Source organism: Nanorana parkeri, unplaced genomic scaffold (assembly GCF_000935625.1).
Source record: "Nanorana parkeri isolate BGI_ZX_2015 unplaced genomic scaffold, ASM93562v1 scaffold823, whole genome shotgun sequence".
Lineage (NCBI taxonomy): Eukaryota > Metazoa > Chordata > Amphibia > Anura > Dicroglossidae > Nanorana > Nanorana parkeri.
Genome location: NW_017307091.1, coordinates 418605 through 432315, shown reverse-complemented (window position 1 = coordinate 432315; position 13711 = coordinate 418605). Strand labels below are relative to the sequence as shown.

The window sequence follows — 13711 nt, the reverse complement described above, 5'->3', positions numbered from 1 at the left end:
GTTAGGATATAGGTAGGTACATTATCCTGCATCTTAGGATATCGGGGTGATGGGTACATTACAATGTGCTCCAGGATATCAGGGTACATTATCATGATAGGTACATGACAGGTACATTATCCTGTATCTTAGGATATTGGGGTGATGGGCACATTATAATGTGTTCCAGGATATCAGGGTACATTATCTTGATAGGTATATGATAGGTACATTATCCTGTATCTTAGGATATTGGGGTGATGGGTAATTTGTCGTGTGCTCCAGGATATCAGGGTACATTATCTTGATAGGTACATGATAGGTACATTATCCTGTATCGTACGATATTGGGGTGATGGGTACATTATAATGTGTTCCAGGATATCAGGGTATATTATTATCCAGTGCTCCAGGATATGGGGTTGATGGATGCATTATCCTGAGTTCCAGAAAATGGGGGTGACAATCCCTGAGATCTAGGATATGGGGGGATCAGGTTCATTATCCTGCGTCATGGTATATTTTGGGTACTGGTGCATTATTCTTTGTCCCGGGATATGGGGGTGACAGGTACATTATCTGTTGTCTGGGGATAATCGGAGTGACAGGTACATTATCCTGAGTCAAAGATATTGGGAGAAGAGATTATCCTGAGTCAGTGAAGAAGTCGGTATAGGTGATCTGACTACCAGACAAGCAGATTCTACATTGCAGAGGATCCCCACTGTCTCCTTGGTTTGTAGTGTCAAATTGAAGGCTTGTGATTTGAAGTTCTACGCTCCATTTAAAAGTTTTCAGATATATATTTAATCAATGTAGGGTTGAGGGGTATATAAAGTATAGAAAAAGCCAATGCATTTCGGGAGCTCATACAAATACTCCCTTCATCAGGGCTAACTAAGACGGAACATGTATCAGGACTGTGATGACTTGAAATTGGATACTGTTTTGTCCAGTGTGTGAGAATGCATAGAGTTCTTCAGCAACTGATTTGGCAGGGATATGAGGGTGACAGGTGGATTATTCTGTGTCCCACAGTATTGGGGTGATAGGTACATTATTCTGTGCCTCTGGATATCATGCTGATAGGTACATTTGACTGTGTCCCAGGATACCATGGTGATGGGAACATTATCCTGTGTCCCAGGATATCAGGGTGATAGGTACATTATACTGTGTTCTGGGATATTAGGGTGATAAGTATATTGTCCTGTGCCACTGGATATCAGGGTGACATGTATATTATTCTGTGTCCCTGAATATTGGGGTGATAAGTACATTATTCTGTGTCCCTAGATATCAGGGTGATAAGTAAATTATTCTGTATCCCAGCATATTGGGGTGATGGGTACATTATTCTGTATCCTGGGGTATCGGGCTGATAAGTATATTATTCTGTGTCCCAGCATAACGAGGTGATAGATGCATTACTCTGTGTCCTTGGATATCAGGGTGATACGTAAATTTTATTGTGTCCCTGGATATCGGGGCGATAGGTACATTATGCTGCCTCCCGGGATATCTGGGTGAAAACTACATTTTATTGTGTTCCCAGATATCGGGGTGATAGGTACATTATTCTGTGTCCCAGGATATCGGGGTGATTGGTACATTATTCTGTGTCCCAGGATATTGGGGTGATAGGTACATTATTCTGTGTTCCAGGATATCGGGGTGATAGGTTCATTTTCCTGTGTCCTGTATATATAGGGGTGCCAGTAATGTCTCTCTCCATGTTTTCACACTCCTCCGTCACTCCCGACACTCCTCCAGAATTTCTTGCGTTGGAGAAACTGGTCGGTCTGGTTTTTTTCTAATCCAGCTTTGAGTGAGTTAGAAAGGAACAGACGGTGACACAGTCCTCGCCCTGCACTCAAGCATCGGACCCTCCACCAAATCTAGGCACAATGTCACCAGGACACTGGCGTTCCCCACTGTGGCCCCCCAGGATCTGGAGGCATGTGAGGACCCTACTGCTGCTTTTCCTCAACTGCACAGGTAGGACACTGATGTGTGAACTGTAGATGGGAGTACCACCCCGTGTGTGTGTGTGGGGGGGGGGTGTACTCCATGTACAATGTGGTCACTTTATGTCTGTTTCTTTCTCCATACCTCCTATGGTCAGGTCCGCGGAACTCCTCCAATAGAGTTTTGTTGGGATGTCTCTCTTATAGACAGGTCAAGGATATTTCCCTATTTAGAGGTCTTGGGATGTCTCTCTTAAAGACAAGTCCAGGATATCTCACTCTATAGAGGTCTTAAGATGTCTCTTTTATAGACAGTTGCAGGGATAAACCCTATATAGAGGTCTTGGGATCTTTTTTTATTATTATTATTTTTATTATTAATAATAATAATATCTCTTTTATAGACCAGTCCAGGAATAGCTCCCTAGATACACAGGTCCGGGGATAAGTCTCAGGATTCTCCCTTGAAAACAAGTCCAGGGATAGCTTCATACTGTATATACAGGTCTCAGGATGTCTCACAGGTACGGGGATAGCTCCCTATATAGAGGTCTCAAAGGTCTCAGGATGTCTCTACAATGGAAAGTGTGGTCCCACTATGGAATGACAACCACAAGGCAGGGAAGTCCTGGAGTCTCCACATCCCCCTTCCATGCAATATGAGGACTGGTGGTAAACTGAGTGAAGTTACCCCCAGGGAGGGCAAGCAGAGCTCTGACCACATGCAATATGAGGACTGGTGGTAAACTGGGTGAAGCTACCCCGGGGTGGGCAAGCTGAGCTCTGATCACATGCAATATGAGGACTGGTGGTAAACTTTGTGAAGTTATCCCAGGGAGGGCAAGCAGAGCTCTGGCCACATGTAATATGGGGATTGGTGGCACACATGTAATATGGGGATTGGTGGCACACTGGGTGAAGTTAACCCAGGAAGGGTGAGCAGCGCTCACATGGCACATAAACAGATAGAAGAATAATGAAAGAGCATTCACTCCTGCATTGACTTAGCAAATACCAGTAATCAGCACTATGGCAAAGCAAACCCACAAAAAAGGGGAAGGGCAGGACGGATACCTTGTTTGTGTATAGCTTTATGTCATGTGTGTGTTTATTAAAGGAAAAACATGAGCTGCCATTACTTTTCATGTCATCCTTATGCGTGCTGCACCAGTAGTGAACCAGAACAGAAGTTTATGCATATTGGTGTAGGTTAAGGGTAGGTTCCTCGAGACATTTCCTAGGGTAAAGCTTCCTTTGCCAGGTTCCTGTTCTTAGCCTGTGCCTTTCATGATAGTGGCACAAGGATCAGGATAGCAGCCCTGGATCCTGCACCTTGGCTGTTTTTACGTCTCTGTTCTCTTGGGTTCACTTTGGCTATATTGGTCCCATATAAAGGGGACCTGTCACTTTGAGTGTTCTCTTATTCCGAGAACAGCTCTGACATCCTCCCATCACCCCTGCTTTCATGTCCCCATAACCTTCTATTGATTCAGACTGTTTGTTCCTGGGCTCTCGATTTCCTGCAGAGAATACATTGTATCACAAATTATTTGTTGAGAAATGGCCATGAAGCAGGGTGACACACACACACACAGAGCATTCCGATGTCACCGTGATTCATTATTCTGGGGTGACATGAAGTCTACACACAGTCCTCTGATCGGGCTGTGTGAGTTTATAACATGCTAGATCTGACTGAATTCCTTGTAAAAGGTTCCAGCCCTCCTGATACACTGTAATTAAAGGTTTAGGAGCTGTGAGAGTTTGCTGAGCTGTGTCAGTACTTGGGGGGTGGGGTAGAAGGGGATCCCTGAGATTCTGCGGAGCTGTGTTCGTATTGTGGGTGTTGGGGCAGATGGATTGTCAGTATGGGGCATGTTCGGCCAGATGGACTGTCAGTATGGACCATGTTGGGCCAGATGGACGGTCAGTGTTGGGGGGTTTTGAGGCAGATGAACTGTCAGCATGGGCCATGGTGGGGCAGATGGACTGTTAGTACTGGGGGTGTTAAGGCAGATAGACTGTCAGTATGGGCCGTGTTAGTGCAGATGGACTGTCACTATTGGGGTGTTGAGGCAGATAGACTGTCAGTATGGGCCTTGTTAGAGCAGATTAACTGTCACTATGGGGGGTGTTGGCATAGATGGACTGTCAGAATTGGGGGTGTTGGGGTAGATGGACTGTCATTATGCACCATATTGGGACAGAAGGACTGATAGTATGGCCATGTTGGTGCTGAAAGTCTGTCAGTATAGGAGGTGTTGGGGCAGATAGACTGTAAGAATGGGGGTGCTAGGGCTAATGGTATGGGGGGAGGAGTAGTGTTAGGGCAGATGGACTATCAGTGTTGAGAGTCCATACAGGTCACACAGGTGTGTGGAGAATGCAGGGCCTGTGTGATATTCTACCCCCCAGCTCACCTATCACAGGTGGGGGCGACACTCATACAGGTGAGTAGAGTGCTCTGCCTGTATGATATAGCACTCCCTATATTACCTGTCACAGGTGGGGTCCACACTCGGGGGGCAGTTCTCTACCTGTTAGATATAGCACTCTTTATTTTATCTGTTGCAGGAGGGGGTGCTCTGCCTGTGTGATATAGCACTCCCTATCTGACCTGTCACAGGTGGGGTCCACACTTATACAGGGGAGGGGGGAATGCATTACCTGTGTGATATAGCACTCCCTATCTTACCTGTCACAGGTGGGGTCCACACTTATACAGGGGAGGGGGCAATGCATTACCTGTGTGATATAGCACTCCCTATCTTACCTGTCACAGATGTGGTCCACACTTATACAGGGGAGGGGGGAATGCATTACCTGTGTGATATAGCACTCCCTATCTTACCTGTCACAGGTGGGGTCCACACTTATACAGGGGAGAAGGGAGTTCACTACCTGTATGAGATAACACTCCCCAGCCTACCTTATAGGGCTGAACCAGAGAATCCTGTCTCAGGTGTAGTCCTCAGATGGACTAACCCAGACACAGAGGGGTTGAACAGAGAGGCGGCTCAGTCTCAGTCAGGTGTGATTGTGACATAGTTTAGCAGCAGGCCTGGGTGGTATAATGTGCCCAGTATCACATCCACTTGGCTGTGTATTCCGTCTCCCGTAGTATTTGGCTGAATTAAACAAACATGAAGCAATGGCATGCAGTGAAAGGCCTGAACAGAAAACATTCTAATCCCTCCAAACAGTACGGCCATCCCATTCCTGTTATTGACTCATCAAATATTACTTCCACAATAGACAGGGAGGGCCAGATAAACATGGCCTGCTCGGCACACTCACCTTGCTGCAAAGGGGAATTTATAGAACTTTTATTAGCTGGCAATACAAAAAAAATTCTGCACTTTGCATATTGTTTTTTTTTAATGGGTATTATCTATTTATTTCTTTACTATGCTGCAAAAACAGAGCAATCATCAATACTGCTTATATTTCGCACATTGCAGATATTGCATGACTGTTAACCTCCACAAATTTTATCAATTTTCCCAAAGTGCCTGTGTGTGTGTTCGAGGTCACAGCTCAAACATGTTACAGTCAGAAAACACTAAAAAAGATTAAAGAGACATTCTTCAGTGAAAAAAGCAATGCCTCAAAAGTTCTCATGGACCTCAGACGGTTGTTGGAGGCACCACTTCCAACTGTCCATCGCAGGAATATCACAGCCTGTTTGTGCACCATGTTTTTTGTTTTAGAGCAAGGTAGAGGATGAGATGAGGGGTGTTGCTTATCACAGTAGTGATCTTAGCTGGTTTCTGTCTGATTAATTATTTCCTCTGAGTTTAGTCATGGGACAGTCATGCAAAGGTTCCATAGGCTTGATAGTGTTGCCCAATCCAGCCAAAAACTAACCATTCAAGTTTAAACAGCAGCGGTAATGTCTTTCCTAAAAGCCATGTAGATATCCACTCGTTCACACTGCCACAGAGATATGAGTGACCTGACCTGTACTACTGTATGATGGTTGATACAGTGCCTGTTATAAGATGGCAGGAGAAAAATGATAAAATCATGGGTAGACAGCAGTTCTGATAATGGGAATACTAGTGTATTGGAGGAAAAAGTAATGGGATTATGGGATGTTGAGATATGTGATGGAAAGGTGGCAAAATAATGTAGCGAGAGGATGGGATGGTGGCAGCAGGGTGAAATATTGTAGGGAGGAGATGATGGGAGGACCGTAGAATGGCAGGGTAAAGTTATGGGTTGATAGGATATGAGATGGGAGGATGGCAAAATAAGATGGTGGGAGGATGAGATCATGGTGACAAGGTGAGACATTGAAAGTATGAGATGATGGGAGGACCACGGGATGGCAGGGGAAATTTATGGGATGTGAAATGGGAGGGTGGCAGCATAAGGCGGTGAGAGAATGAGATGATGGTGGCAAGATGGAATATGTCAAGACGAGAAGATGATCAGTTGACTGTAATAACAGGGTTGGAGAATTAGGTTGTGGGATTATGAGATATGAGATGGAAGAAGGCCAGAATAAGGTGACATGAGAATGAGATAATGGTTTCATGGAAGGATAGCAGGTGTAGGTGATGTAAGAAATGAAAGTAAAAGAGATGGATTTATGGGATATTATGCAACGGTTGGAAGAGATAAAGAATACTGGGAGACAGGATAATGGGAGGAATAGTTGATGAGAATACTGAAGGACGGGATGAAAGATAAAGGTTGAAGGATGGAAATTGGAGGATAATTTTATGGGATGGGGAAATATATGATTGAAGGATGGTAGAATAAAGTGATGGTAGAATGAGATAATGGAATTATGGGAGGACTGTCACTGGGACAATGTTATCACCAGAACAGGAAGTAAAGAAAAGGAAATGGTGAAGCATAGGGGAATAATGATGAGAAGGGTGGGATCATGGATGGATGGGGTAGTAATGATGAAATTGGTGGGATCATGGAGGGGTGAGGACATAATGAGGAGAGTATTGGAATCATGGAGGGGTGAAAAAATAATGGTGAGAGGGGTGGGATCATAGAGGGGTGAATAAATAATGAGGAGAGTGGTGGAATCATTGATGGTGAGAAGATAATGATGAGAGTGGTGAGGTCATGAAGGGGTGAAGGAATAATGATGAAAGAGGTGAGATTATGGAGGGATGAATGAATAATGAGGAGAGGGGTGGCATCATGGAGTATTGAAGGAATAACAATGAGAGTGGTGGGATCATGAAGGGGTGAGGAAAAAATTATGAGAGTAGTGGGATCATAAAGGGGGGTGGCAATATTAATGAAAGGGGTGGAATCATGGAGGGGTGAGGGATAATGATGAGAAGTGGAATCATGGAGGGGTGAGGGAACAATAATGAGAGGGGCTGAATCAGGGAAGAGTGAAGAAATAATGAGGATATGGGTGGGATCATGGAAGGGTGAAGGAATAATAATGATAGTGGTGAGATCATGGAGGAGCGAGGGAATAATAATGAGTGCTGGGATCATGGAGGAGGTGAAAGAATGATGGATAGGTGAAAGAACAATTATGAGAGAGGTGGGTTTGTGGAGGGGCGAGGGAACAATGATGAGAGGAGTGGGATCATGGATGGGTGAAGAAATAATGATGAGAGATGGGATCATGGAGGGTTGAGGACATTATGATGTAGGGAGTATGTAATTTTTAGGAAATGCCCAGAATTCCTAAAATATTGACTAGTAATGTTCAGGTCCCTTAGCATCTGAACTATGAATTCAATGCATGAATCTACACTAATGATATCTCTGCAGGATATTTTCACCTCTCCGGCTGCCACCCACATACTGAGCTTCATTCACTTCATGAGCGGACTCCACCCTCATTGCTCATCTTTGTTTTGTTATTCAACACTCCAGTTTGGGGCCCGACCCAGGAACACCCTTTCCTATTGTCTGTTGTATTTATGAAGGACCAGTAACACATCCCTGCTGTATTGCTCAATAAATTTGGATACTGAACTTCTATTTTATACCATTATATTCAAAATTCATGACCAATTTTAGCACACGATAGTGTTCTAATTAATAAAATAATAAAGTTTACACGGAGGACACCTGATTAGCTTAGTGTTCCATACAAACCACGTACTATAATCTGCATTCTTTATTGAATCCTAACAGTGCCGTACACTGCCAGTTTACCGTGACCACAGTGCACCAAACAAGTAAAATGGGAGACATAGTCATAAAATATATTTGGCCAATTGTAAATGAATGGGGCCAGTGGAGCACTACTGGTAGTGATAACTGCCCTTGAGATTTCTCTATAAAACACAGAGAATGAAGGTTTCTGGGGAGCAATCCCACTTTTGTGGGAAGATAACTAAAAACCAGAACAACCAATATGAGAAAAAATAAACATTTCCATAATGAAAGTACCTCGAGCCTCAATGGGAGACTTTTTTGACTGCTGGAAGCAGGGCATACGATTCGGAAAGGGCTTTCTAGCCAGGTTGCTGCACATGCAGAAACGTGTAAGCTTATTTACTCGGCTAGCTAGAGGGATGCCTGGGAGACTCCCTAAAGGGATGCAAAGGGCAATCGCACTGACCTGAGTTTCCTCAACCTGACGGGCAAGTTTCCACCCCTCCCTTGTCTTCTAGAACTTTGTTGTTACACCTTTTTTGGCAGTATTTTTACCTTGCTACTGCTTTCCGAGTTGTGCTGGCATGGGCTTTGGGTAGTTTAATGCCTGTCTGGAACTGAGGATAGGGAATATCTGACACATTATTTTTTGTAGTTGGGTGTTCACAGTTCATCTGGGACTGGCACAAGGGGTGTTGAATCATTGGATGTTTAATGTTTGTTTGCTGTTATGGTTTGTCCTTTGCAACTCAAGCAGTTTCAGAGTGGTTATCTACCTAGGCAAGGCCTTAATCCCCCTTTTCCTTACTCTTGGGATCGTATTTTCTGTGTAGCATTTTATTTCTACACTTCTCAATAGTTATGAACAGTCCATTTAACACCAACACTAATATCTTCCAAATCTGTGGCAACAAGATCTAAAGCTTTTTAAGTGGCCTTATCATGGCACATTTCTCTAGAGGACTTCTATTATTTCTGTGAAATAAGATTTGATATGTACCTTTCAAACTACTTGCCTCTTGCCGGTGTATCCCAACCTTCAAGACATAGCCCAGTTATGTTAGGACCATTACACTTCATTGCCATGTAATATGCAAGGTTTCAGAAATGTGCCTCCAGGACTTTAGTTCATGTGGACTCCATAGCATCACCCAGTTCCCTCAGATTTCTAAGCCAAACATTCATCATGCTGCAGACCACAAGGCATTTTCTCCACTGAAATTCAAAGGGAGTGTATCCTGCACTGACTCCTATAGGCCTAGTAGCATAAGAAGGATACACATCAACAGAGGCACCATAGAACCAAGTATAAGGATATGCCAGCATGAATAAGCTTGTATGGCATAACATAAAGGGGTCTAGTATAGCCTTTTTAGGGGAAATGTTGGTGTTGTGCCATACCAATAAATTTAACCTTTGCTTGCAATTTATCTGCTGGTGTCCTGGCGTCTATATACTTGGATCTATGGTTCCCCCAAAAGTGATGTCTGCTGAATGGTGTTTGTTTTTCGCACCATTGTTTATAATTCTAGAGATTATTATTACTAAGCACTGTCAGGTCAGTATTGCTCCCTAGTGACCACATCGATAGTGTTTCTCCAGAATGATCTAGTATTTGAGTCTTCAGCCTTCCCAGTGTCATGTTCCTACTTCCTGTATCTGGCCATCTTTGTGTTGGTCATCATCTCTCTTTTTCCTCCCCACATGTGTTTTCCAATGAGTTAGTTCTTCTCATTTGTCCAAGACAACTTCCATCTAGTTATCTGGGCTTCCAGGGAAAGGTCGGGCTTGATTTGTTGAAGGATCCATTTGTTTCCCGTGCTGTCCACAATATTCTTAGAATTCTTTGGCAAAATTAAAGCACAGCAGCTTATTTTCCTACGTGCTTCTTTATTGTCCAGCTTTGAAAGCCATAGAGAGTGACCAAAAATACCATAGCCTGGATAATTCTGATCTTTGTAATAATAGACATAACGGTACATTTGAGGATTTTTTTTTCCTAGTTCTTTCATCCTTGCTGTACCATATAGCAATAGTTGCAATAGTTGATTCATAGAGGCAGAAGCTGTCTACTATTTCTATACAGTAGTGGGTGATAATTCCAGAAGCTCAACTGTTTATGAGATGCCACAACCACCACGCCTGCCCCCAGCAGTTAAAAGACCATCATGACTCTATGTCGCTGAGGAGACACTAGTGTAGATGAGTCCCATCTACATGCTGCCCCCAGCAGTTAAAAGGCCATCATGACTCTATGTCGGTCAGGAGACACTAGTGTAGATGAGTCCCATGCACATGCTGCCCCCAGCAGTTAAAAGGCCATCATGACTCTATGTTGCTCAGGATACACTAGTGTAGATGAGTCCCATGCACATGCTGCCCCCAGCAGTTAAAAGGCCATCATGACTCTATGTCGCTGAGGAGACACTAGTGTAGATGAGTCCCATGCACATTCTGCCCCCGGCAGTTAAAAGGCCAACTCTATGTCGCTCAGGAGACACTAGTGTAGATGAGTCCCATGCACATGCTGCCCCCAGCAGTTAAAAGGCCATCATGACCCTATATCGCTGAGGAGACACTAGTGTAGATGAGTACCATGCACATTCTATCCCCGGCAGTTAAAAGGCCAACTCTATGTCGCTCAGGAGACGCTAGTGTAGATGAGTCCCATGCACATGCTGCCCCCAGCAGTTAAAAGACCATCATGACTCTATGTCGCTCAGGAGACACTAGTGTAGATGAGTCCCATGCACATGCTATGCACACCTACCTTGTTATAATTATACACTATTTATAATGTGGCAGCAGTTCACATGGCAGTGCAGAAAGTTGCCTTCACCTTACATAATGGGAAAGGTCACTGCATCTCCACACATGTGGTCACACCGGCGGGCCACTCAGGATTGTGAATAAGAAGTGTGTGAGAGGATCATTTAGAAACAAGAGCGGGAAAGGTCAGATTCAGAATGCTGACTATAAACAATTCTAAAAAGAATAGAATATTCTGGATGGGAATTCAAACATTTCCCTTTCACTAATGAGACATGTTACGGCCTCTTAAACCGTGACTGAGGGTGTGGACGGCTGCATAAACAGATACATAAATCACATGGAAACACTTACATATTCCTTTACCAGCCATGAAATCTTGTTTTCAGTTCAGACAGTGTGATCATCATAAACTGGCTTTATTTATTTTTATAACTTGCAAAATTTCTGAAATACTGAGCCATGACCTAACCCAAGCCAAGTGCGCAGGCATCTGCATATCAGATATCCTACTGGTCATTGTTGATGGTGGATATACAAAAAATTGAGGTAAAATTTTACAATCATTCCCTCAAGGCAACCCTGGAGCTGGGAGAATTTCTACAGAATACACACCCAGCCTGGAGTTTTATTTCTACAGAATCAAATGCTAATGTCACGAGCATGAAGATTCACGTCAGTGCCAAATCCACTTTATTGATAGATGACATAAAGACAAGCGCTTTCGGGGCTGCGCAGGGTCCCCTTCATCATTCTCAATAATGACTATTTCTACAGAATACACACCCAGCCTGGGGGTCTTATGGTTGTGTTTTGCTCATGGCGCAAAATACATGCATTCATCCAACTGCTTTATTCTCAGGCACTTTGTGTAATATGCATAAACACAGAAATGTCTGTTGGGTATTGGTAAAGCTTCCAATTGGCTGTGAAACTGCATATAAAATGGGTGTTTTTTTTACAAATATTGGAGCAAAAAGTGAATCACAGCACCGTAGTGCATACAACTTTGCCAAAAGCCAGGTAACAAATGTCCTTATGGGCACCTATTACACCACTGATGGTTCGTGTGGTGGTCTGCGGACTTTCTAACTCCTACCCATTGCAGCCCACAGGCTCATGGCATATGTAAAAAACATCAATGTTAATGTCTCATTTGTGTAAGCATGTATTACTGTGTGACTATTCACTTGGCATACAAAAGACTGCCTCTCGTACGTGGAAAGATAAAAATGGACATTTGTGCCCTGACACTTTTGTGTGAACACAATACCACGAATGGGCAAAATGCCACTCAGTGACAGAAATTACACCATGAATGGACACAAATGCCACTCAAGGGACAGAAGTAACTCTAAGAGTGTTCACAAATGCCTCTCAATGGACAGCAATGACACCATGAATGGGCACAAATGCAACTCAGTGGACAGAAATGACACCATGAATGGGCACAAATGCCTCTCAATGGACAGCAATTACACCATAAACGGGCACAAATGCAACTCAGTGGACAGAAACTACACCATGAATGACACAAATGCCACTCAGTGGACAGAATTGATACTGTGAATGGGCACAAATGCCTCTCAGTAGACAGAAATGACACCATGAATGGACACAAATGCCACTTCATTGACAGTAATGACACCATGAATGGGCATGAATGGGCACAAATGTCACTCAGTTGACAGAAATGACACAGTTGGGTAATAGTGTTGTGAATCTTTTATATGAAGTTGGCCTGGACTGTGCGCCTCTGGTTTATGTTCTACTTAGCGCAATGTAACGTTGGAGAGAAACTAGTAACACAGACAGCTGTAGCCTGATCTGATGCTTTAGAAAATCAGATAAAAGTCGTATATCACTCGTGTTATTTCAATTTACTAGATTGCAGCCGGAGGGAGATTGACTTTCTCTTTTGTTCCTCTGGTGAATGTTGTGTTGCACGGATGACATTTATTATCACAGAGAAAACTCCATATTGCCCGTGCTGCACGCAGAGCAATGCACTACATGTATATTTTATGTGTGTGATAGTCTCTGTAATGAGCATGCAAAGCTGACTCTGAAAGCAGTACAGATATAGAGTACAATATGTATGGTGTTGGTGGACCCAGAAGGATAAATTGTAACGTTGGATTCTGGATTAATCTAGGGTACCAGGTTCCCATAGACAACCAGTCTGGATTTCTGACAGAGTGGGTGGACAACTGTCATGTCTCAGGAGTAGTTATTGTCCAGGAGGACATTTTAGGCTGATTCCTATTGTTTTGCCTACATCAGGTTGGTGATGGAAGTGTCTGCTCCCTTTCCTGCATTGATTTGTGAATGAGTTTCCCAGCATCTAACTTGGTGGGGTTAGCTTGGTAGGAGAGATATTGGTAGCTTGGTGAGAGAGATATCTTTAGCTTGGTAGGAGAGATATCGGTAGCTTGGTGGGAGAGATATCATTAGCTTGATGAGAGAGATATCGTTAGCTTGGTGGGAGAGATATGGTTGGCTTGGTGGGAGAGATATCGGTAGCTTGGTGGGAGAGATATCGTTAGCTTGGTAGGAGAGATATCGGTAGCTTGGTGAGAGAGATATGTTTAGCTTGGTGGGAGAGATATTGTTAGCTTGATGAGAGAGATATCGTTAGCTTGGTGGGAGAGATATCGTTAGCTTGGTGGGAGATATCTCGTTAGCTTGGTGGGAGAGATATCGTTAGCTTGGTGGGAAAGATATTGTTAGCTTGGTGGTGTATTGAGAGATACTCAGGTCCTCCAACAACCTTCAAAACTATGCATCTGACACCCCATAAAGATCTGCAAACAAGTCTGACAGATTCTTGTAGGTGTCAATTTACTGTTGGTAAAAATAATGGGAAGTCCTCGTTTTTCAACCCACAAGGTACATCCGTAGGCCTG

General features: G+C 43.6%; 1 protein-coding gene across 1 annotated transcript in view; it reads left to right on the top strand.

Moving 5' to 3' along the window:
- The first annotated feature begins 1826 nt into the window (after positions 1–1826).
- The window catches only part of NECTIN4 (nectin cell adhesion molecule 4), a 50230-nt gene continuing 38345 nt past the window's right edge, over positions 1827–13711 (top strand). Inside the window, exon 1 of the mRNA XM_018565236.1 lies at positions 1827–1977. Within this exon, the coding sequence (XP_018420738.1) occupies positions 1887–1977 (91 nt within the window). The 5' untranslated portion in view covers positions 1827–1886. The remainder of the gene's footprint in view (positions 1978–13711) is intronic.